This window comes from Pseudonaja textilis, chromosome 7 (assembly GCF_049901715.1).
Source record: "Pseudonaja textilis isolate UNSWEBS1 chromosome 7, rPseTex1.2, whole genome shotgun sequence".
Classification (NCBI taxonomy): Eukaryota; Metazoa; Chordata; class Lepidosauria; order Squamata; family Elapidae; genus Pseudonaja; species Pseudonaja textilis.
In genome coordinates, this window is record NC_141996.1 from 48,149,226 (window position 1) to 48,176,541 (window position 27,316).

Here is a 27,316-nt window from a genome sequence, read left to right on the forward strand (position 1 = left end):
CACATCAGTCTATGTAGTTTTGCTAGAGATTAAGTCACCCATGTACGCACCATAGAAATTCAAATAAATTAAGTGAGTTTTCGCATTACTTGAGGAAATCTTGCTAAGTCACAGTATGATTTACAAAACCCAAATGGCTTATAAATAGTGACTGACTGATTATATGCCATCAGTCCCCAATCCAGACTGACTGATTATATGCCATCAGTCCCCAATCCAGTTGACTGGCCAGTCCCCAATCCAGCTCTTCAATTCATCCAAAAGTGACCCCACTGCCACTGTAATTAAATCCATTCACTTTGCTACTGTTGATTCTCTTCATCTCCTTCCTTCCACTTCCCCCAAATTTACGAACCTTTCAAAAGATCTACAATTTTATTTGTTTTCTTGGTAAGCTTCGGCATTCTCAGAGTCTTGTTTAACACCAAAGGTCAAAAGCATCAGTGCTTTTTCTATCCTACTTCTTCAAAATCCAAGTTTTGCTTTCATTGCTTGTCAAAGGTAAAAACCATCCACTGAATAATATAAGTGCAAAAACACTTCATGACATTTCTTTTCTGAAGACCTCATTGATGCCTACCACATGCTAGTCTGCAAGGTTTTTCTTGACTGGTGATTCCCCTGAATTTGATAAGTTAATCCTAAAAGGCAGAAACTGTCCACCATTTCAGCATTTTCACTGTCAGTTCTACGGCTGCTTGATATACCTGTTGATCAATTCATTAATTCAGTCTTATTAATAGCCTCCTTTTTTGACTGTGTTCCTTAACTCTCATTACTAGAACTTCCAGATCATTTGTATTTTCAGTTATCAGAACAATGTCATCAACATAATTCAACACAGCAAACTCCAAGACCAATAAACACAGACCAAGACTCCCAACCAATCAGGAAGAAGAAAAAACCATTCTGGCACAGCAGTAGGCTAGCCCCAAATTTAAAACTGAAACAACTGTAAAAGTCTGACTCACAGATGAACACAATACAGAAGCCTGATGATGGCAAATCAGATTCTGTCGAAACGTTGCTACAACTTTAAAAGCACAACTATAATGACTTGGGAAAATACCCAAACAAAGCTGAATACCATACATGTAAGTACCCGCGAAAACTAATATATCAATATATCGGTAGATAGTTAACAAAAATAGGGAAAGTAGATGTCATAACATTGTTAAAATTGTATTTGTGTTGTTTTCTTGTGCTGTTTTATATCTGTGTTGTTTTTAACTGTGTAAAATTCAATAAAAATTTATTTTTAAAAAAAGGAGAGAATACATAGCCTTGTATCATTCCTTGTAGATGTATCCTGGCAAAAAGGAAATGTTCCGGGATTCCTATTTTCTTAAGAATATTAAATAACTTGACATGGTCAATACAAGTAAAGGGCTTTCTATAATCAATTACGCATGGAACTACTGTTTTCTATTCTTTAGCTTTCACAATTTTACAGCAGGAATCAGCTTGCTACATCTTTTCTAAAACCAGCTTTAACATCTGCCATATTCTTATCCATATAGAGCTGTAATCTGCTGCATTGAAATGTTATTTTGCTGACATGTGCATTTATGAATATTGTACAACAGTTTGCACACAGTGTAATTTTAGGGTCACAGAAATCTTTGTCTTCGTTAGGGTACTTCACACAAGACCGATGAAAACCATTGAAGTGGCTGATTTGATGCACCATAGCAGCTCAGATACAAATCCCTAAGTGGAGTGTCATGTCAAAGAAGTACTTCATCAAAGCATGACTAACACAACAGATTCCTATGAAGAACTGAAAGTGCTTCCAAAGTCCATTATGTGAACTAAGTCAATTATGGCTTGTTAAATAAGCTGTATACCATGTCTTAGCATGGTGCCTGGGGATGTTCGGTGGCTAGAGGATGCTTCATCCGTCTTTTTAATAGTTTTTATTTTTACTTTGTCTTCATTTTTCTCTCTTTTTATATGGATTTTATAGTTTTTATTTGTAAACCTTCTAGAGTCACTGCAATAGGGAGATGATTAGTATATAAATTTTATTAATTAATAAAATGTAAGAGCTAGGTCTCTTTTCTAGTAACTTATTTATGTATCCATAAATAATTTTACGCTACTTCAATCACTTTACTCTAACAGCCTTATAAAGCAGAAAGATCATCAATACAAATATTTTAAATACATATTTTTAAAATCCATAATTTTAATTTGATATAATTTTGAATATAATTTAAATATACTTTTCAAACTTACGTATCCTGTAATCACTTATAGTGGTTTACAATAACGTAATGCAGAATTTACAGGCACTACATGACCAGTTTTACCCTATTTGGGACATAAAATATAGTTATCTGGATATTCTTCTATGGCAATGTTGGCACTGAGGGGAAGCGTAGGAAATTGGAAGAGGACCTGACCTGGAGTGCTCACATTGTAGCACTGGTCAATAGGACCCAGCAGAGATTATATTACCTGAGACTTCTCAGAAAACAACGATTGAATGAAAAACTGCTGGTGACCTTCTACCGCTGCACCTTAACATACTGCACCTCTGTATGGTTTGCCAATTGCACAGTGGCAGTTAGGACAGCACTCCAGAAGGTTAATGTCATTGCCCAGAAGATCATTGGTTGCCGTCTCCCCTCTTTGGAAGAGCTTTATAGCTCCTGCTGCCTTAAGAAAGTTCAAAACATTCTTAAAGATCCAGCTCATCCTGGGCACCCTTTTTTGAACTATTACCATCTGGCAGGCAGTACAGGATAATAAAAACAAGGACAAATAGGCTGAAAAACAGCTTCTATCCCAGGGCTTCCAAAGCTGACATAGCTCTGTTTAATTCTATTGTATAGTGCAGTGTTGGTGTGGTGTTGGAGTTTTCAATTCAATGTGTGGAGTGTGAAGGATGTGTGTTTGTGTTTATTTTCATGGTCATGATGTGTACTGAAGATGGTGGTTGATTTTGTTGTACGAGGTGCAATGACAATAAACTAAACTAAACTAAGAGCAGCTCCCCAGTGGGAGCATCGGAAACCAGAAGAGCAGCTCCCTGGCACGCATGCATGCACTGGGGAGCTGCTCTTCCAGTTTCCGGTGCTCCTGCGCATGCGAAGTCCAGCTGGCCAATGTGTATGCTTGTGCCAGAACCCAGAAGACCAACAGGAGATGGCTGGTGTGCCAGGAGATGGGTCTGCGTGCCATTTCACGGTTCTATGGAGTTCAAACCTTCTACACAGAATCTCATGGATCTTTGTGCTGTAGATGATTAAAGGAAAGCAGGATAAAAAAATCTTAACAAGAATAACAACACATGGCACATTAGCTTTAGATGTCTGGAGCTCAGCAGTTGCAGAAAGGTACATCTAGAATCTATTATAGTATTTACAGACTATTGTTCTTTAAGCTATCAGAACAGAAAGAGATACAAATGTTACATTATGTCATGGCCCCTGTATGTAGGTTATCTATGACTTCTACTAAGACTGCCATCTATAACATCAGTATCTTTCTAGGGAGCTTATAGGAAAGTGAACTGCATATACTGTTCTGATATATTCTAGATATCTCTTTCTGCAACCACTGAAGTGGATGTACTTTTATTTTAAAATATCAAAGTTAATATTATGAAACACATTAAGTCAGAACTGAATGAAACTTCTCTTTGCCAAATGACAACAATTTGACTGATTTTCCTATCCAGAAAGAACAATAATAATTTACTCAAAAGTTGTTCTAATTTCTACAATTTTACACTACAACCTATTTTATGTCAATTTTTTTCCTCCTGGGTGTTGTCTGGACTGTTCTAAATGAGCATCAATTTTTAATAATTTAATTAATGTGCACATTGATATTACTACTTACAAAAGTATCCAAAAGTAATTTATTAATATCAGCTATTAGTTTAAATATTAAATATATTGTAGGCAACAAATAAAGCTGCAATTTTTCTTATTTATTTTTAAAGTTATTTATTTTTGCTTTTACAATATCAGACAACTACATTAAAAGAATTCCAAGACACATATTAAAAAAGGAAATGTGGACAATATAAAAAATTGACCATCATGTAAATAAAAAGTCAAGCTACTATACAGGTGAAAAATTATCATAATTTTATCATTTTTAAGCTTATGGTTTGGTTCTGTAAATACTGTAGTTTTTGGAATATAAGACGCACCTAGCTTTTGGGGAGGAAAACAAGAAAAAAAAACTGCCTCTCGCTCCCAGCAATTTGCCTCCTTGCAGCAAACAGCCTGTTTCAGTACAGCCTGATTAGCACAAGCAGCTGATTGTCAGTTGGACTAGCCTCCTAACAATCAGCTGTTTCAGGCTGCAGGGATTGCTATAGCCTATTGCTGCCTCCATGTGCCCCATTTTCAGCCACCCCGTGCCCTGTTTTTGGCCTCTGCACGCCCCATTTTCTGCCTCTTCCAGGCGGTGGGGATTGAAATGGGCAGAAAATGGGGCATGCGGGGGCCAAAAATAGGGTGCACAGAGGCCAAAAATGGGATGCAGACACCAAAAATGTGGCACACGGAGGTGGAAATAGGCATTGGTAATCCCTGCAGCCTGAAACAGCTGATCATCGGGAGGCCGATCCAATCGACAATCAGCTGCTTGTGCTAAACGGGCTGTGCTGAAACTGAAACAGGCTGTTTGCTGCAAGGAGGCAAATTGCTGGGAGGCAGAGACCGAAGGTCTGGGAGCTGGCAGGTGGGCAGGGCTTCAGCAACATTTGCTGTATGAGACACACAGAAATTTCCATCCACTTTTGGAGGTGGAAAAAGTGCGTCTTATATTCTGAAAAATATGGTAAGTGCAATAAATCCAACCCCAGAGAACTTTCAATTCTTTATTTAGTTAATAGATGGTATTTAATTCTCAATTTATTTATTTTTTTGCCAAAAGGTAATAACTATACCACATGATTACCACAAATGAAAACATGCTTTTTTGGACAACCTCTTCAGCATTTGGAGAAATAATTTTGATATATGTGTGGTAGCCTAACATTTTATCTTTATGCAGTAAACCCATCTTAAGCAACTCTGTGTCAAACTCTATTTCATTGAGGGCTGCATCAGGGTTGTGTTTGACTTAGGGATGTGTGGGGAGTTGCCAGGGTCAGTGGGGCCAGCTCACTGTCACTCATGTCAGGGGCGCCTGTGGCAGCCCAAGTGCTCTGCTAGTGAAAACAGGCTCCATTTTCGGTTGTGACAGCTTCCTGCAACCCTCTGCCAGTGAAAACAGAACTTGGGAAGACTGTGCATGGCCCTCATGAATTCCGTTTCAGCAACGATGGCTTCCTGCAACCTTCTGCCAGTGGAAACAAAGCTCGGAAGAGCTAGATGCAACCTCCCCAAGCCCCATTTTCACTGGTAGAGGCATTACAGGCCGGTCCTTCGCTGTTTCCAGGTCAGCCCCATGGACCAGATCTAAGCACCCCTGCAGGCTGGATTCAGCCCACAGGAGTTGAGTTTGACACCCCTGTTGTAAGTGATATATGTTAACTGATGCATGTTACACATAATGTTTGTGCATGCATATACTAGCCATGATGGTGGAGTGGTTATAATGCAGTACCGCAAGCTGATTCTGCCCACTGCCAGGAGTTCAATCCTGACTGGCTTAAGGTTGACTCAGCCTTCCATCCTTCCAAGATCAGTAAAATGAGGACCCAAATTATTGGGGGAAATATGCTGACTCTGCAAACTGCTTACAGAAAAACACTATGAGGTAGTATATAAGTCTATGTGCTATTGCTATTGTTTTGTATGTGTACACATGTGAGAGGAAGGGAGGGAGGGAGAGTATATTTATGTATATACATTCCTACCCATCCACCCCACTGACAGATACAGATACACACACACACACACACACACACACACACACACACACACTCTTACTTGAAAGAACCCATTGTCTTGACAGAAATTTTATTAAAACTTCTTCACCAAAGTAGCAACACAACAATTGTAGAACTGCTTTATAGCAAAAGGACAACCTATAAGAACAGCTAGCCAGGAGCTGGACAGAAGGGCATATTGTCCTAGCAACTGCATGCTTTTATTATTCATTATGTTGTCTATATCCTTCCAAGATATTGCTAAACCCATACTGCTAGTTGTTGCCTATTAATCACATAGAGTTTTAACCTGGAAAATTGGTGGGGGACTTCATGCTGATAAGTTAATTTTGGTCTAGATTTTTGCTAAGGCTTATAAGTATCTATGACATCTGGAGTTTTGGACAAAGGAAGAGAAGTGATACCAAAGAGCTACAGATTGAAAATAGTCAAAGAACATGCAGGAATTCTAAATTCTTCATTCTTCTCTAAAACTTGCTGTACAAACAAAGAACTGGAAAATAAAGAACTTGCATACCATAAATTACTTTAGAAACTACCTCAAAGGAATTTGGAGAAATGCAAAATAATTGGCAACCTGTAATTCAAAAGTTTCTTCTCCCATTCAGGAAATGTATACAGAGCTATATCAAATTTCACCAGAAATACACTGAAATAATATATATCACTCTGTATAACTATTTGGATAGGTAGACAGGTTAACAATGGTTTAGGATTAACATCAAACATAGCTCACTCTGTAACAGTAATTAACACAATACTACTAAGTAATTTGTTGAGTTTATGGTGCTTTAAACAGTTCCCATTAGTCATACAGACTAATTATTGGCAATCACAGTGCTCTCCTGTGTACATTGTTAATTATAACTATTGGTAATAAAATGCACAGAAGTTATAAAAGTGGTCTGGACACATAACAAATATTCTATCCAATATTTTGTTTTTCAGCATTAATTTTCGGAACTTCTCTTTTAGTTGTAATCAGTTCTATTAGGCCATATTTACATTATGTTAATATCATGCTTATATTATGGTAATATGTTGGTCATACAATAAATAAAATGAAAGGATGTGGATTGTTTTCAATTTGACTGAAGAGCAATGCTCTGGAATACACAGGAGTGCAACACAGCATGTGCCTATAGCTCCTTCACCAGCTGGCTGTATAAAGTTGATACTAATTAAATTGGTCTAGGAGTCTAACACGGTTTCTCCCTTCAAATCTCCAGGACATACACACAACCCAATTTTATTGTTATTATTATTTAATTATTCTTGGCTATGACACTGTGTCAGCTATTTTAGGAATGGGCAGTGGTATAACACCTACTACAACTTAGATTTAGTTCCTATTATATGGCTCCAAATTTCAAATGAAAGATTGGGAAGACCCTTGACTGAAATTATATAAATAGTTTTTGGCAAGGGAGAGGAAACCTGTGTTACCTTCAAGAAACAGAACACAGCTTATTGTATAAATTTACCTTTTAAATTAATGCTTTTATTACTAGTTTATTTAAATACACACTGTTTATTTTGTTTTTTTTCTCAAATTGCCTTTCTTCCTCATCTAACTGCAATGTTTAGAATGAACAATAACACTAATGATCCATTTTTCCTTTATGATTATAAATGAAGGCTGAATTTTATAAGTCACTTCAAAACCCAATAGTTTATAATGTCACTTGTATGTATACTGTAACCTATGTATATCTCCATTACAGATATAATACATAAGGTAAACATGTAACACTCAGCTTCATTCAGTCACCCCAACCCCACACTGATGAAAGGCATTACAGGGTTGTAAAAAAAAAGTATGTGTACATAATGTATTATATATAATGTAACATATAATGAATGGGTGTTTAAGGTATTATAATGCAACAATGTATATATAATGTGTGGATTATAATAAATGTATAATGTAACATGGATGTATAATGCATAATATAGTTATAACGCATGTATACATACTGTGCATATAATGTATGTATAACACTGTGCAATACTATATGTACTGTATGTTCATATATGTACTTATACATAATGTATAATGTATGTATTTATACATTTGGTAATGTCTGTATCTATAGTATATTTTTATTAACATATTTTCAAAACAGTATCTGAGTATGTGTATATATGTGTGTGTGTGTGTGTGTGTGTGTGTGTGTGTTTTATATAAAAATAAAATAAAGACTTCAACTTTTTATTATTCAGACCTCCTCCAAAATCTTTGGAGAAAGAGTTTCTGCTACTGCAGTTGAGATTATATTTACAAACGGTTCTAAAAATTTCCATCCTGCCTCCACTCAATCTACTCCGGTCATATTTAGGAAAAACCTCCTAGCCCTGACACTCTGAATAGAATAAAATGCAGTTTATTATATAATGATAAAATAAATAGAATTTTAGCCTCAAATATTTGAGATCCAGGATAGATTACTGGACTTCTTGTGAATAAGCATGTTTTAGGTAGAAAAGCTATGTCTATGTCCACTTTCTATGACCCTCAGAATTGCTACTGATCCAAATTGCTAAAACTGAGCTTAATTTTGCACTGGGCTTAATTGCAAATATTGGCTCTCCAAGCACATAATCCCATATTTAGAAACTGGCTTACTTGTTAGCCAATTCTAAATTGAAGCTCAGGACTTTTCTGAGTTAATTAATATTTGGCCATTCTTCTAATGGCCATGGAAAATGCTTGTTCTATGTTAATATAATAGTTCCCTTTAACTGGATTTTACTGCTCCTTATTAATTCCTCATGGGAATACCTGAAAAGTGTATTGTAAGCCATAAAACAATTGAAATAAAATCCTGAAAATCAACCAATTTCAGCACTTTCCAAATATATAAGTGACCTCTGAGACATAACTGCCCACAAACATTGAATGACTCCCAGCCCCCAAAACTGTCTTCCTCCTTTTCCTACTCTGATATTAAAGAGAAGCTTGCTTTTAAATATTTATCAAGAAATTGCATTATACCTCTACTGTTTACCAATTTCCCATTATTTGCAACTATGTGGCTATTAATAATACTACAGTGTCTATCCAATTTGTGACCCCAGCGATTAATTTTAGATCCAGCTAACCGCCCATAATTTTTTGTGCTGTGCTCATCACCCTATGTAATGCCTTTCTTTCCGTGGCTGTCAAGCCGGCATACCCTACCATAACACAATAAGTAAGGACGCTTTCTATCATAGAAGTCATCAGTCATTGTTCCACCTGATTTTTCCCCAAGACCCTAAGGAAATAGAGTCTGTTGAGCTTTACTGACCACCTGGATTGTGTCATTTTTCCAGGTGAGATCTTGGCTAAGGTGGACTCCCAGAAATTTGAAAGAAGAGACCCTCTCCCCTTGATGTAGGTTCCTCTCTTTGCTTCCGGAAGTCTAACACTATCTCCTTCGTCTTGCTGGTGTTTAGATGCAAGTTGTTTTCTGAGCATGATGTGAATAATTTCTGGACTTCTTTTCTGTATGCCAATTCATCTCTTTCTGTAATAAGACCCAGTATGGTGGTATCATCTGCAAACTTTATTATCATATTACATGGATCAGAAGATATGCAGTCGTAGGTATACAACAAGTATAAGTAGGGACTGAGCACACAGCCCTGAGGAGAGCCAATGCTGAGCTTCAGGGAGGAGGTTATGAAAGACCCAGCTCTCACTGTTTGTGGCTAGTCCATCAGAAAGTCTTTAATCCAATCACAGGTGAGAGAAGCGAAATTCAATCAGTCAACTTTTTGATGAGATGTCCGGCAAAATGGTGTTAAAAGCTGAGCTGTAATCTATGAAAAGCATTCTGATATAGTTCCCAGGTTTCTCTAGCTGACTTATTACAGAATGTAGGGAAGTAGCAATGGCATTGCCTATCGACCTATTTCCTCTGTAGGTAAACTGATATTGGTTGAAGTTAGATGAAAGGCATGACCTGAGGTGTTGAGGAACCAGTCTCTAGAAGCACTTCATCACTACAGGCGTTAGTGCAATGGGTCTATAGTCATTTAGGCTGTTTATTGCTGTTTTCTTCAGGACTGGAATAACAGTGGCTGCTTTCAGACATGATGGAACACTGGCCATTTGCAGGAAGATCCTTGTAAGGATTCTGATAGTTGGTCAGCACAGATTTTTACCACTAACCCCAGCACTCCATCTTTATTGGAATCCACTGCCTTCAATATATCTCTCACTTGGTGTTCAGGCAAGGTGAGTGGCTGGGAGTTGGAGGGCTGGTGGGCTGGGGCTACAGGGTCAGATCTCTTGACTTCATAGAGGACAAAGGTGTTCAACTCCTCTACCAACAAGGAGTTGGAGTTAACTGCCTTCATCATATTGCCCTTATAGTTGGTTAGGTGCTGCAGTCCCTGCCACACCTGCCTTCAGTTATTGTCTGCTAGATGGCTCTCCAACTTTTGTTTATATTTTTGTTTAGCTACCTTGATGCCTCTCCACAGATTTGCCCAGGTCTCATTGTATTTAGCTCTGTCACCTGCCTTAAAGGTGGAATTCCAGGCTCTCAGAAGTGTCCGTACCTCTACTGACATCCAGGGTTTGCAATTACCATAAATTCTGATGCACTTGTTCACTATTACATTATCCATGCACATTTTGATATATGAGACTAAGGTGTCAATGAATTCTTGCAGTTCCAAGTGTTCAAATATACTCCACTCAGTAGTCTAAAAGCAGTCCTTTATATATTTCTTTTTCCAGCAGATTCTTTATCAGTTCAGTGCAACATATTAAATAAATTAAAGCCTATATTTCATCATCATCATCATCATCATCTTATTATTATTATTATTATTATTATTATTATTATTATTATTATTATTATTATTATTATTATTATTATTACAATTTTGGTCTCTACCTATCCAATAAAACTGTAAGCTATATTAGCATAGTTTATCCATATTAGAAAGTTAAGTCAATGTCTCAGAGAAAATATAGTGTCATGGGGATTTTTCTGCTGATAATAAAGAGCAGACATTTTTTTCTCCCAAAGTTAAACTCAGCTTTACTATTATATTGCTTTTGACAAACAGGAAATATGAAGACTTATACTAATCTGCGGCATAGATTTTGATGGGCAGAATCAACTTGTTACATTAATAATAAAGTAGGATTTAACTATCATTCTAGGTGCCATAGGCCCTGCATAATGAGATAACGGTTGAAAGATCTAAATAATTTTTAAGTCACCAAATTGGAGACTGCTCTGCATTTTGTGTAGCAACCACATTGATGCTTTCCAAAGGCATCCATTTTCATTATTTGACATATTGTTTCATTTTAAAATGGAACAGACAACCTTTTTTAAGACTGTCTATATATTTGGCCTCTTAGGTGTCTTTTCCACCCCACCCCCAAAAAGGAGAAAAGAGAAGGAATGAAACAAAAATGAATCGCAGACTGATCTGTAACAAACACTATATTTCTTTTTGCAGCAGATTCTTCATCAATTAAAGAGTTCGTCTCTGACCAGTTCTAACGAGGCCTTTAAGCAATACCACAGCTTCTGTATCATATGTATTTATAAGATGATGTGAGAATAGATTGTGATGGGGGGGAAGGGAAAGGATTGAAGTATGTGGATTTCAAACTCAATGGTAACATATTCATATTCTGCCTATTCTGCAAGGCTGGAGACATCTTGCTGTTTTTCAGTTTTACTTTTAAGAAGTATTCATCAAATACTTTGGCTGCTTCATATAATCAAAAGACCTTGGTTACATGTTATGACAAAAGTCAGTGTTAAAATAATGATCTGAACATCCGAATTCTTCTAAGGAGAAACATTTTAACATTCTAATAAGCCAAACAACTATTAATATTCCATTTCATAAGACAAATAATTGTTCTTCTTTGAAAGAGGTGTGTAAATGGCCACCAAAATCATTTGCTATTTCAATGCCATAACCAAGCATCACAGATATATATGTGACAATAATTCACTTTTTCTTTTATCTTTTCTACCAAAAGTAAGTATTACAGAGCCAATCAACTGTTCACACAGAGAAACTGAGGAAATGCGGCATCTATTATAATAATGAGAAATGTTTTCTCCCAGTCCCTTGGTGATACAGGACATAATATGGAACAAGATTAAAGACAAACGCACTCTTTAAAAGAGATATGAGTACCATTATCATCAAATCTTATTCTGAGAGACAAGATATCAGAATATTTCACTTTAAAAGCTGGATGAAGATTTGCATCCTTGGTATCTGGTACTAAAAATGTTTTTAAAAGTGCATGTTAAAAAAGAATCTTACTTGCTGGCAATACTGTAAAATCCCTTCTTTTGTTGCAATGCAGCTCTTAGTTCCAGAAGGATCAGATTCCCATTTTCCATTTTGAACATTCATATGCATATTCGATTTGCCACAAAACATGGCTACTTGAGGTTCTGCCAACAGGCCAGCATTTCCATCAGTAGGCACCTGGAAGCAGATATAGATAATATTATTTTCAATCACAATCTTAAGTGAACACAATTGATAGGGTATAAAATTCATATTAAGAGATTTTAAGCAAGAGCAAATTTCAGATTGTGAATTGTGGAGTATATTTGCAGTGAAGGACATATCCTCCTTCTGAGTTACATTGTAAAGATAATTTCCTAGTAGAATTTACACAGCAGAGGAAACTAGATTAGACTGAGAAAAAAAATCTGTGAGCTCACATCGTACAGCAGTTCCATATAATTGAAACACTCAGTGTTCTTTTTTTAAAAAAGGTAAAGGCAAAATATTACTCCCTTTGTGTATAGGGGTTAGATATAGACTCGTAATCTCGTATCTATTACTATTTGCATAAAGTTTATTTATCAAGTTGATAAGGGTACATCAACAGTACCCTTACAGTTTGTTTATTGTTTGATTAAGCATGTTGTGTGGAAACAACAACCAGGCTGTATTTGGTTTTGTAATGGCATCTTTAAAAATATTTCAAATAGTATATTTATTGGCAGCAGGACAGGAAAAATATTAATTTCATTAATACTTGTCTGGAATTAAACTGTAGTATACATACAAAAAGGAAATTTCTGTAGCCTATTTCCTTACAATTTCCTTCAATGTGCCTTCAATATTATTTCACAATGTGAATCAAAACTGTTTTTTCAAAAATCAAAACACAATAACCACTTCTAGTTCCCATCAAGTCCATTTTATGTATTTTTAAATTTTATTTGCATATTGTTTATCATTTATCCAAGTTAAAATCATATTTTAAAATGTTGAATTTTTTTTATTCTGGTTTCACATCAATTTGTCTAATCAGAGTTGGCCTATGACACCTAGATCTTTATCAGCTTATCTTTAATCTTCTTAAAACATTGATTACTATCAAGATGTCCAGTACTTAATACTTCAAGCATTTAAAAGGCAGCATTCTGTTTTTGTTTTTTTTTCTTGTACACTGTATCTGATCCTGTCAGGAAGCCTTCAGGAGCCCTGGGAATGTTATAAAAGTTCATCCATTTATAACTTAGTAAAAGGAAACTGTCAGCATTCCAGAAAACTCCATTTTCCCAGGCTCAAGAATGTGGCAGTATGGAATGGTCTGGTACTAATATGGCTTCCAAAGCTAACAAAAACATGTTTATATACCCAGAACCAAATTGGCTCTCCAAACATGAACACTATGTTCAGATGTTGTAGAATTAGTGGAAAAGGGCATTCTGGTAGCTAATGGAGGGCAGAAATATCCTAGTTCGCTAATAACTTCTTTTTCTAAAATTGATAATATTAGGAAATGGAAACAATCGTTCTGCCTTTTTGTGTATTTTATGGAAAATAAAACAAAAAGTATGTCCCAGCATCTCTAAATGCTTTCCTAAAGAACCATATTTACACAAGAATAAATAGTTGGGGCTAAGCTGTTCTACTTTTGGGAGACCCCTGAGAAAAAAATGACTTGGGCATGTGCTAGACACATGCCTTATGAAAACAATGAAATGAGAAAGTGTAATTCATGTTTTTCTTTAATGTACACAAACATTTTTCTTTGATTAACTACTACACCATCCCAAAAAGTGTGCAGTGTGGATGGAGGGTCTATGTTAAATTGCTGTCATAAAAAAGTAAAGATTGATAGAAACAATTTCTATAACATGTAAGACTTATCCTATATTGTATCTAATTATGTATATGTGTGCATATTATTAGCAATAAAATTGTCATGTTTGTATGCCCTGCTTGGATACACAAATAGTTAGCACTCATACATAGTATAGTGTTCACACCTGAAATTTTATTTGTTAGATTTCTTTCTCTACAACTGAACCCAGAGATGAGGTTACTGCATCCCTGTTATCCCTTGGAAAGTCTAGGCAATGGTTGTATTTAGAATAGTGTACTCCCATAATCTTATTTTAATTATCTTGTTTATACATATTTTTAAAGTAAATATCTGTGGTATTGTTTTAATTGTTGATTGTAAGCTGCGCACATGAGATGAGCAGATAGATAGATAGATAGATAGATAGATAGATAGATAGATAGATAGATAGATAGACGAGACATATAGATAACAAAAAATAAGCAGACTATTTTAATATTATCCCTATGCTATCTCAAATTCCTAGTATTAAAAACTGCTAAAGAGACTCCTTACAGCAATTTGATACATTTCAGATATTTTGGTCTCCAATGCTCATACCACATCACTGGTAGTTCTACTGATTGAAGCGTACTCAAATTGTAGCTTGAAACATTCAGAAGACACGCATCTAACAAGTGCTTTGTTTTGTACCCAGTAATACAACAATACATTGAAAGTAATAGATATGTATGCTTTGTTCTTGTCAGCCCTCCCAGGCAAACCAGAAAGGAAGTAGGACCAGATGACCTACTTTATTGAAAGCCTTCATTAACAGAATCTTGAAAATCTGAAAGTGCAAACCTCCCACTGTCTCTTATCAGTGTAATTATTTAGGGCAGATCCTTTCTAAGTGTTTTTTTTTCCTCTGACTGTTAAGCAATTGCAGGCTCCTCCCTCTTTTGTCTAATTGTTGCCTAAGCAGAATCTCATCCTCTACTGGTCATTCCCACATACTATTACAGATTTGGATCTATGTCAACAATGCATAAAACAGATATTAAAACATCACTTTAATTTTTAAAAAGAAAAACCTCACAGAACTTTTTATCTCATATACACAGTTAATGAGTGATAATTGATCATGCAGCAGTGGAAGGCACTAATATACTTGATGCCATTGTTTTCTCTCACGTACATATTATTAGATATTAAATTCCAATAAACACCACTATACAAGGACATGTATAATAAATATAACCAATTCAAGATATCTAATTAGGTGGTTAAGCAGAGAAATAAAATGGTAGAATGATTGCTAAACTGTTATTAAGAATATAATAAGAAAAATGCTTATACCTACAATCACCTCAGAGTAAGGAAATAATGTTCAGTATACAAACAAGGGGGAAATATGCCTATGAGAAAACATTTCTGTTATCAATTTACAGAGTTAAATTACATTCAGGCCTTCTTTAAAAACAGCAGCTAATGTGGTTTTTTTCCTGCATGACATAGAAATATTGATAGTAAAATGCTGTTTCATTCTGTAATGAGATTAAAACTGAAATGTCACACTGTCATCAGTTATCAATACCTGTAAACAAAGAAAACTGGAATATAAGAGTTACATAAGGAAACATTTGCACATTAAGATGTGCAAATATATATCTTCTGCACAACTTAAAATGTCCAATAATTGCATTTAGATAACCACATGACAGCAAACATTTAACTCAACACAACTGATGTGGAATAGTAAATATACTGAATACTTAATTAGGAAATGGCAGCCAGTTCTTAGTGCTATGAAATAGCCACTCTGTGTTCAAGACTTGTTTTAACAATTCAATTAACCAAAAGAAAAATAATACTGTTGTTATAACAAGTAACCTGTCAACTTGTAAAGCATTCCTGGTTTGCTCTTGAGTGCCATAAGAAGGGGAGGATCTGATGGAGCAGTTCATTGCTATGATCAGAAGCACATTCCATGCATAACTTTTGCCAGATTGTGTCTCAAGTTACCAAGCCCAGCCAGAGAGGAGTGTTTTCCATAGCCCGCAAAAATGCTTTGTTGGAGAATGTGATTTATGACACATCCTGGGAGGATGGGGAAAACAGGGTCATAGGTAAACAGTAAATTACATAGGGGATAGCCAACTGCACTTGGGGAAAGTGCCGACATGTTGCTCCTAATAAATAATCGGATTTCTTTTGAAACTTGGCTCGAGATGAATTAATTAAAGCATTGTCAGAATCCTGTCATAACCATTTAGCTTTCAATTATTATTTGATGATTAACATCCAAATTAATTGAGAAATATTTATGTTACCCTTGTAATTATACTTCCATTTAAAATGTGTAATTTTGTGATGTATTACTACACATATTTACTTGAATGTAATTGCTTATGAGTTTCACAGCCTCATTCTTACCTGCTTAGGTTTTCATCATAAATAAGCTACATATCAATTTCCCCAAGCAGTAAACTATAAAGTATGTTAAAAATAAGCAAAATGATTAAGGTTATTTGACTTCCTCCCAATATTATTACCAGAGAACAAGATATATAAATTGGAAAACAATGAATATATTCATATCTGCCCTAGCTGAAGAATTATGTTATGATGTAGGAATTTCTTATCCTTATCTCCTTGAGCAAGATTGCTAAAGATAGCAATTCCATTAGAGAACAGATTATTTAAAAGAATGGTTATGCAAATTTATCTCTTATTTGTTAATGAAGAACTGGTTTGTATTCAGCAGGCAAACAATCTATAAGGCTGCTTCAAAAGAGATTAGTTGTGCACTTCTTAAAATAACCCTATTACAGTAGCAAAAGGAAAAATTGTATCACTTGTTTCCTGTGCAGCAACAGCAGAATCAAAAGAAAGTCACATTTTTTTCTTCCTGATGACTTGTTAAAAGGATTTCAAACAGATTTATCCAAGAATACTTAGAACTTAGAGACACAGAATAACTTTATTGTCACTTTGAATGTACACTAATAGGCATACATTAAAATGAAATTTCATTGCATACAGCTTTCAAAGGGTCTCCACCTCTAACATACACTACACAGCCCACAACCCATTAGATGTCAAGGTCCTCTTCGAACATGATAGATGAACATCACACTACATAAACATGACAAAACAAACAAACAAATAAATACAAATATACCCACAAATATTATATGACACAGAGTAACAACACAGTTTAGTTTGGATGTATACATGTACATGGTGAGAGAAACAAATCTTGCAAGTTTACCAGACAGCTGGCATAGGGAACAAAGCTGTTACAGACTCTGGTAGTCCTGCTAAAAATACTTCGAAACTTCCTCCCAGAGGGGAGCTACTGAAACTGTGGGATCTCTAACAATGCTTTGAGCTCTAAGCACATAGCGTCTATAAGCAGTATCTTCAATGACAGAAAACAAGCTGCCTATAATCTTCTCGGCTATCCTTACCACTCTCTGAAAGGACTTTCTCTCTCTGAGGCACTGCAGCCACCAAACCAAACAGTGATGCTGTTAGTTAAAATGCTCTCACTTGTGCCTCTGTAAAAAGTAGCCAGGAGAGAAAGAGAAAGATGTGCTCTGCTCATCCAACGCAGGAAATACAGACACTAGTTTGCGTGCTTCACTAAATATGACATGTGGAGAGACCAGTTCAGATTATTAGTTATCTGCACGTCCAGGTACTTAATACTGTTGACACCTCTACAGCTGCATCATTGATGCTAAATGGAGTATGACTATGCTGGCTCTTTCTAGAAACTACGATGATCTCCTTTGTTTCATTAACATTTAGAACCAGGTTAACTTTTATAGCACCAGTCCACCAGAGCCTTCACCTCTTCCCTATATGTATCTTCATCGTCGTCCCAGATAAGATCCACCAATGCCATGTCATCCACATACTTCACAATATGATTTATAGCAGATTTGGCACAGCAGTCATACGTCATCAAGGTGAACAGTAGCGGACTCAAGACACAACTTGTAGTCAAAGTGATGGAGTTGGAGACACTTCTTCCAACTCACACAAACTGGGGCCTATCAATAAGGAAATCCAATATCCAAATTACATAAAGGTGTATTAAAAACTAATAGGTCCAGTTTCTTCACCAAATGGTGAGGAATTATTGTGTTGAATGCCGAATTAAAATCGATACAAATGAAGATAGCAATACAATATATAAATAAATTATGTAGGATGAAAATGAGGCATTTTTTGAAAGCCTGAAAGCTGCATTCCAAAGAACCAAATCAAGAATCTTCGATGTGCATATAGAATAAAAACAACCACTGCAAGTCACAATAGTTGATTTCACACAAGTTTCTAATCCAAGACAAAACCAAACCAATTGCATTATGACTTAGAACAATGTGTAAAACCAGCCAGAAACAATAACCTATTTCATACATGGAACTATGAACTTTGGTTTACAACTCCCTAGTCCAGTGATGCTCCTGTATGGAAAGAACAATGAATTTCTACAACTTGTTCTGGAAGTATTATTGAAGAACCAGTCTTCAATAGTAGAATATTGCATAGTAGAATAGTAGTAGAGTACTCTTTGAGCCAGTCTTCAGTACTAGGATTAGTCTCTGTACTATCATATGAAGGCTTTGTCTATATGCCAAAACTCCCCACCATAGGCAACTGCATTATAGATAGTCTTTAACTTTTGTCCAAAATTGGGAGTGGAATTTTTGTTGCTAAATGATGCAATCATAAAATTCAACTGTTTTGCTAGACTTTTTCTAGCCAGCCCCTGAGACTAGAGGGTATTCTCTTGGCAGGCAGTTAGAAGCTTGCAAGGCAGTAGTAGAAGCTTGCAACCTTCCCCAGGACCACTGACTTTCTAGGGAAGCTGGTAGGGAAGATTCCAAATGGTGGTCACATAATTGCAGGGCACCTGCCAACCAGTTGCAAATAAAAATGGGCTGCCATGTGCCCAGATCACAATAAGTACCTGTGGGGGCACTACAACGGGAGTGACTTTGGTCATGGGTTCTATGTCTTTCGTTAAAAACCATTGTATCTTCAAATGTTTGCTCAACAAATTGTCATAATTGTCAAATTGTCATAAGGCTATCCTATGGTTGACCATTAACACAAAGTCAGTATGCCTCAGGGACCTTGAATTGTATATGGATTATATTTTACTGAGCCATTACTCTGTAGCTGGAAAAAGTCTCAAGCCTGTGCAATATACTGTATTTTGGATTTCACATATCTCACATTTTTCCTGAACCACTCCCCAAAATGAGACCTTCGCACACCGAAAATAGCATGCTAAAATAAATACTTTTCTTCAAAACATGTTCTATAAAGAAATGATGTTGAGATTCATTTAACAAATGGGCTTGATGCCTTTAATTCTGGCAAGTAGTCAAGTAAAATAGTTTCTTTCCAGTGACTTCCTCCTGCCTTTCCTTTCCTTAGCTGGTTTGATTTTTTTTTGCTGCCTGACGTGAATGATTAATCAATTCATTCTGGAACGTGGCCTATTTCCAATGCAGGAAGAAGAGACAGCAGGTGAGCTGATGAGATATCCTTCTCTAGGTCCTCACCACTGAAGCAAAAGAGAAAAAGGATGCATCAGAAGATGAGTGCATCATTTTCTCAGAAAAGAAGCTGGTGAGTCAATACAGTGTGTTCATACTGGGAACTGCTGTAAAAAGGAGGGAGAAAGGGTGCAACACGCATCAGCCTTACAATTTTGTTTTATCCCAAACTATTAATAAAAATGTTTGAAGTTTCTATTCTGCAAATCCATGGTTGATCTAAAACAGCCCAGCAGGTTTCTGGAATATCTTTTTTCCAAGCTCAAAATAAACAGTTCTTCCATATTGCGCACATCCTCAATGGCTAGCAAGGAATCCAGCAAAAATAGTGTTTTTGATACTCCATCTGGTATAGGTTACTTTCCTATTTTAATCCTTTATATGGCTTTAGAAACTTCTGTATTGTTGTAGATCTGCCCATAATTTGTCTCTGCTCCTTTGTAATCCTTGATAAATTTTGTTTCTTTAGATTTATTTATTTATTTATTTATTTTGTCGAGCATTTACCCTGTTTCTCCAACAATACGGCCTCCCCCAATAGGAAGTCCCAGCATGTTTTATAGGCATGAAATGAAATTAAGCCCCATATTAAAACATGCAAAATGGGGGGAATGGTGGTGGGGGGGGCTTGCCATTAGGAAGTACTTTTGTTGCACACCCGGATATGGTGCTGCCTGCGTTGACCCCGATACGAAGTGCCCCACCAATGCCGAGGTCAACATCCAAGCCGTCGCCGCCCGCCTGAAGATGCAAGCGGGGGAATTAAGTCACCCCCCCTCATTTTTTTGGCGCTCAAAAAAAAATAAGACCCAGCCTTATTATATGAGAAACACGGTATTAGATCAGGGGTTGCCAACTGGTGGGCTGGGGACCACTGGTGGTCCGTGAGAAAAATTTGGTGGTCCTCAGAGAAATGTCCCCCCCCCCCACAAAGCACTCCCTAAAAAGCAATTAATCCAGACTGTGCAGGAACACAACTCCTCTTCAACCCACATGGCCCGCCCACCCGCTGGCCCCACCCTTCATCCAAGTGCAAACCTTACCTTGAATAGAGCCATGCGAGCTGGAACTGGAAGGTAAGACCAATGGCAGGAGAAGGAAATCTGCCCAGAGTGGCTTGCTGACATTGGTGGAAAGTCAGGCCCATATTCCAGAGCTGCAGTAGTCACAAGACTGGCCCTTTGGTCATCCCGGAGCAGCTCCTCCAGTCCATGGCAGGGCGGTGCACCTGGGTGGAGGAGCAGCTGCTCCGGGATAACTACCACTGTGACTACTGCAGCTCCGGAATATGAGACCGACTTACCCACCAACATCAGCAAGACACCGTCAGTCAAAATTCATATCAGTGGTCCACAGGATTTAAAATTATGAATTTGTTGGTCCCTGAGGTCCAAAAGGTTGGCGACCCCTGTATTAGATAACAGGTATAAGTATAAACATGATTATTAATAAATGAAATGGATACAAATAAAGGGAACTTTAGGACAGGGATGGTACGCACATTGGTGTGCTTATGCACACCTTAAAGCCCTCTTAGAAATGGGGTGAGGTCAACAGTAGACAGTCTAAGGTTAAAGTTTTGGGGGTTTGAGGAAGAAACCATAGAGTCAAGTAGAGTATTCCAGGCTTTGATCACTGTTGATAGATGTTCATTTATTTTCTCTAGAGATTTCACTTCCTTACCATTGTTTGCTTTTCATACCTTACCTGTCAAAACATGTAGCTATATTTCCTTAGTTTAGATGGTGAAAGGATATTGCCACACAGCCATTCATTTAATATGCACAAAAAACCCACGGAGTTCAACAGCATTTAAAGAATACCATAATTTAGCCTTGTCTGATAAAATGCCTTTATTGAAAAAGACCAATTCCAAGTATATTAAAAAACGGATAGGTGGGAAAAGAGGATACATGGAAGAAATTAAGAAAAAGTTGTTACTGAAAGAGATGTATGTGTTTGTTCCAAACTATGTAATGTTCAATTGAAACTTTTGAGAGCAAAGATATGAATAGAAAAAGTTTGTTCCAGTGCCTAAATCGCCAATCATGTTTTGCTATGCTCTCATTAAGATCTAATGAGGAAGCAGCCATAGTCCAAAAGGAATCAACAGAAAGGGAAACCTGAGCTGATATTGGCCAAGCAATAACAAAGAGTGTACCCCTTTGTTATTTGGGAATGGAGAAATGCCATAAATAAAGCAGACGAATTAAAGAAGACAAAAAAGAAGATAAGGATAAATTAAAGAGAAATGAATTGTTTTTGTTTAAAAGTATTTTAAGGCTCTAAATGTTAATTTATCATTCAACCCAGTCAGTATAAATATAATACCATGGATTTTGTTTACGTTGTCTTAATTCACATTAGGTTTTTGAACATCTCTGTTCTGACAATATTATGCACATATTCAGATCTGCTCCTATATAAAAAAATCAAGCCCCATAATAGCTGGGACTCTATATGTTTTTAATCTCTATATTATGGAATTGAGACTATTTGTGCCAGAAAGTAAATCTCCCTTTGTCTAGAATAGCTGTTTTGAATGCTAGCTTTGTACAGGCAAATTTATGGGACTTGAGAAGGTAACAGCAATATAATCAAATTCTATTTAGTTAACTGATTAGCAGTATTTAAGAGAATTCAGGAAGTTTGATTTAACAATACACAGATGCATGTGTACCCATGCACACAAATGTATCCCTCATCAAAGGGGAAAAATGCATCTTGAGCCTGTGTCAAATACCCAACCTGGGTATTTGGTCACCACAGCTCTCCAAGGTAAAATACAATCCTGTTGTGGTCCTCAATGAAATCGAGTTTGACACCTCTGTTCTCTTCAAAATAACAGAATACAAACTTTCCATTTAATGTCTTCATGGGAGTTTGCATTTATTTTGATGGTATATATAACTTCAGACTGATATATTCCCTCCCACTGATTTGATACTAGTAGGCATGCATCATTGGAAGGTGGAAGAGTTGATTGCTACTGACTCATGTATATAAGTTTAATATTAACATCATTCTCAAGCAACACTGTTCTCATTCAACATGTTTTCAGTATTTTTCTAAGGCTACATTAACACTGCACATTTGAAGAGTTGCAGAAGTCCTGTTGATGATATGGATACATCCAGATCAGATGTTGAACTACATGATCATATAACACGCACATCCTGTAGCTTATGCCAAATATTTTGTTGCCCATTTGATACAACACATTTAAACAGCTGTCCTGTAGTTTTGCTTATGATAGACTAATAAAATGGTGGGCAGTTTTTACAAAGATCACCTCCTACCTAAAACCAGGCAGCATGCTTTGTCATATTAGATTCAACTAACAGTTCTTTTGAGAAAAAAGTTAGGTTACATTTAAGTTTTTAGACCAAGAATAGTCTTTTCCTTTATTAAATGTATAACACCATTGATTATCCACATGCTTTCACTGGAGAAGGTTCAATTATTTTAAGCTATTTTTCATGTAATGCTATCCTATTCATTCATCATTCATTCATTCATCCAAGTGAGCTTATTTGTAAATCCCTGGTTGCCTTTTTATTACTCTTATTTCTTTTTAGAGCACAATCAGTATTTAATTCTCCATATGGGTGAGTGAGGTTTTGATTAATTAAGCCCAGTGCCAGTAAAAGAGGGAAAAATGAAATGTTGCAAGCTTGGTGTTATACGTCAGCCTAAAGAAGGCAGGAATGATTAGCTCATATGTTCACAACAGATTTTTCTTTCAACATACTTCCAGTTGTGTCTTAGAATTGTTATTTCTATTATCTTCATAAATAAGAATTCATACTTAAAAGTGGAACATAGATGAAAGGAAGAATATAATCTTGGTTTTCTGAGCTACTTACTTAAGTTCTCCAACAAGAGTTTATAGGGATTTAATTCAAGACCACATATAATATGGGTGGCATTATACTGTGATCTTGGAACTCTGCCCCATCTTAAATAAACAATGAAATCAGCCATCTGAAAAATGATGAGGGATACATTTGTGCGCATGGGTACACATGTATTTGTGTATTGTTAAATCATTAGTTAATTAAATAGAATTTGATTATATTGCTGTTACCTTCTCAAGTCCCATAAATTTGCCTGTACAAAGCTAGGATAATAAAACTAACTTTTCATACTGCAATTACCATACTTTTGTGGATTGTAATTAGTTTCACTTGGGCCTTTTACTGAAATAACTGGTGCAAAAAAAAAAAAAGAACCATTATGCATTCATTTTGTGTGTTTTAGGAAGATGAAATCATTTCCCTCCAAAATATGCTTCCCTTCTAGACTCGGAAGAAAAGAGAAAATAAAGGCTTTCTAGTGGATATTTTGGGTTTAATTTTTTTTTCAATAAAAAACCACATGGGTTTTCAGCTTTCATATATAATTCAGCCTTCTTTAACTTTTTAAGAATAATGCTGTCTGGGGAATCCTAGGAATTAAAGTCTTAAAAGAATTTAAAGCTGCTAGATTCAGAAATATTGGCTTAACATGTTATTAACTGTAGACCATATACTGTCTTAGTAAAAAAATAATCCATTTTCTTCATTTTACAGTAGACATTTAAAAAATCAACCAGGAACAATTTACATCCATCCTTGAGCAATATTTTCTTTCAATGTATGTAAATTATTTTATTGCTTATTATTAAACATATTTCTATGTTGCCATAATCAAAATTATTCTAGTGGCTTACATAGAGAAAATACAATTTAAAACATGCAGAGTACACAGATAAAAAATACAATAATATTTTTTTAAAAATAAACCCAGTGTGAAGATAAAGGTGGCAACAACAAATCAGAGGAAGGTTATCTGAAACAGCTCAGACTTTAAAAATTCAAAAACAACAAAACAAAACATCTTCAGGGTATTTGTTCTACACTCGACAGTGTTGACACAGATACAGAAAAGCAGCATTCCCTCACTTCAGACCCCAGAACCTCTCCGAAGTAGTGGATTAATAGAAGGTTTTCCCTGGTTGATCAACTTGATTAGTTGATAGTGACTGAGTTAATCAGTCCTGAAGCATTCAGGTATCAATATAAAAAATGGCATTACAAAAGAAATCCAGCACCTTAAATTAGGCCTAGAAAACAATCAATATAACATGCTCACAATGCTGGCAACCCAAATGTAATTTCTAATTAGTGTTTAACTGCAATTTCAACTAAAGTGCATTAAGTACTCTAGTTGGGTAGTGTTCCAAAGATACTGTTGCAAAGTTCTCTTGCTCTAGGTAAAGCAACACCTGCTACACCAGCCTAAGCCAAATGTTGCTCCTTTAGCTAGGGCTTAGGAACAAGAACTATGAGGACCTCCCCGCCCCCCTCAAGAAACCTGCTCCTTGATAGGTACGCACTACCCATAACTGTGGGTAACTGTGAAGACCACAGAGTCCTAATGAATCAACAGTAACTTCAACCTATGAGGTTCAAGGTCAGCTGTTCTCTCCCATCTAGTCCAACAGCCAGGAGGCCCTAAGAAGGCATCTACACAATCTCAGATAACAGATAATCAGAGTTGGAAGGGACCTTATAGGTCATCTAGTCCACACACACCCGCCCAAGCATGAAACCCTACACCATTTCTGAAAAACGGCAGTCCAATCTCTTCTTGAAGGTCTCAAGTGATGGTGCTCCCACAACTTCCGAGGGCAAGCTGTTCCATTGGTTGATTCTTCTCACTGTCAGAAAGTTTCTCCTTATTTCCAGGTTAAATCTCTCCTTGTTTAGTTTCCATCCATTATTCCTTGTCTGGACTACAGGTGCTTTAGAAATAGTTTGACCCCTTCCTCTCTGTGGCAGCCCCTCAAATATTGGAAGACTGCTGTCATGTCTCCCCTGGTCCTTCTCTTCACTAGACTAGCCATGGCCAGTTCCTGTAACCGTTCTTCATATGTTTTAGTCTCCAGTCCCTAATCATCCTGGTTGCTCTTCTCTCTACTTTTTCTAGAGTCTCAGCATCTTTTTTATAATGTGGTGACCAAAATTGGATGAAGTACTCTAGGTGTGGTCTTACTAAGGCTTTATAGAGTGGTATTAGTATCTCACAGTATCTCCCCCACAGCCTGGGATAGAAATGTACAACTGTATAATTAGATACAAATAACCACTTCTATTTATTTCTATATTATACTATAATTTAAATCCAATGCTGTGTTTGTTTCGAATGTGCCTTACTGTCTGATATCCAAATTACAACTCAAAATTCAATATACCCCTCTGCCTAATAGTGGACTGGTTATCCATTGGTTATGCACTTCTGCTTTAAAGGTATCTACTGCTTAAGGATATAGCAGAATTACTTTGTACAACACTCTTGTATAACCTTCATTGTTGCAAGTTAGTGCAAGGCTTATCTGCATTTTGGTTTTTGTATTAAAATAACTGATGAGCAGACTTAATATGATATCAATGTACAAGTTTTAACACCCCTCCCATTTGTCTAAAGCCCCTGCCTGCCCTCTTGTATTCCTTCTGGCTAAAACCACTTAATTAGGAAAAACTGGAACTACCACAAAACATTACTTTTTACTCTCAACCTGGTATCTGTAAGAAAGATATCATGATTGAGAGATGCCCTGAGATAACTAGCAGGACAAAGAGGGTTGTCTAAATCCTGCCATAAACCAACCACTGAAATGATATACATAATTTCAGTTCCCTGTTTGGGGGTGAATGCTAACCAAAAAGACTCCAGATAATCCACAACTTCCACAGCCCTTTGTAGCCACTACCCATCACTATTTTGATCATCTTCTCCCCCAAACAATAGATGTAGGCAGGGCAATGATCATCTAGGTCAGGGCTGTCAAACTTGTGGCCTGCGGGTCAGATGCGTCACACACTGGCCACGCCCTCACCCAGTTTAGCAAAGGGGGAAAAAGTCCCACTATGTTATGTGATGCTGCTGCGATGATGCGTGTTTGACACCCCTGATCTAGGTCTAAGGCTAGCTTCTTAATGTGCCTCTTTAAAGGAAGTTTTCATTCCTTTCACAAAGAAATGCTCACTAACTACAGCATAGTTTACACCACTCGTTTCCATGCTGGCAGCTTGTAGTAGCCAGATGGAAGATAAGTCAAGCAGTAGGCTAGTTCAGAAGGAATGCTAAATCTGGGCTCCCTACTTTGGAAACACGTTGTCGCAGGGAAATCTCTGAGATAGATGTGGAGTTCAAAAGCTTTCTTCAAAATAGCTATTATGGTTAAGCTAAACAAACTTGCAACAAACTTTCCATTAAATTTCCTCATCAAAAGTATCTTTAAAGAAACAAGGGAGGCTTGAAGCCTGGGAGCTGTCCATGGATGCTATAGGAGATGACGTGACAGGTGCCATGTTAGGACCTGTAATGCTAAACTATTGTTTTGCTTTATAGAAGGGAATCAAAATGAGTCCTAAGTTTGTAATCTTTTTGTTCTTCCCTTTTGGTATGACCACAAAGGTGAGAAACTTTCATTTGCATTTAGCTACCAGTTATCTTGCCATACAAACTATGGTTAATCTTAATTATATAGCCATGTTAAAACAATGAGTGATGAAATGAGTTTGTTTATATTATTTGTCACAGTAATATAATGCAGTAAATAAGAATAAGCATCCTGGTAACTAACAAGGTGTGCTACAAGAAATACATGTTGGATGGAGCTTAACAAGGAACAGAAATCTGTTTTCTGATGCACTTTTCCTTCTCTTTTCCTTCTCTTCTGCATTCTGTTTTCCTTCCTAACACTGTCTTTTGTCACTCCCAAACAACATGTTGTAGAGAAAAGAGAAACACTTGTAGCCTGTGGTCTGAATT

The 27,316-nt window shown here is 36.5% G+C and overlaps 1 protein-coding gene across 2 annotated transcripts in view; it reads right to left on the reverse strand.

The window, feature by feature from the left end:
- The window catches only part of APP (amyloid beta precursor protein), a 97,325-nt gene that overhangs the window by 51,576 nt on the left and 18,433 nt on the right, over positions 1-27,316 (reverse strand). For both annotated transcript variants that reach the window (XM_026700635.2, XM_087937533.1), the window contains exon 2: positions 12,152-12,319. In XM_026700635.2, coding sequence (XP_026556420.1) covers positions 12,152-12,319 — 168 coding nt within the window. The remainder of the gene's footprint in view (positions 1-12,151; positions 12,320-27,316) is intronic.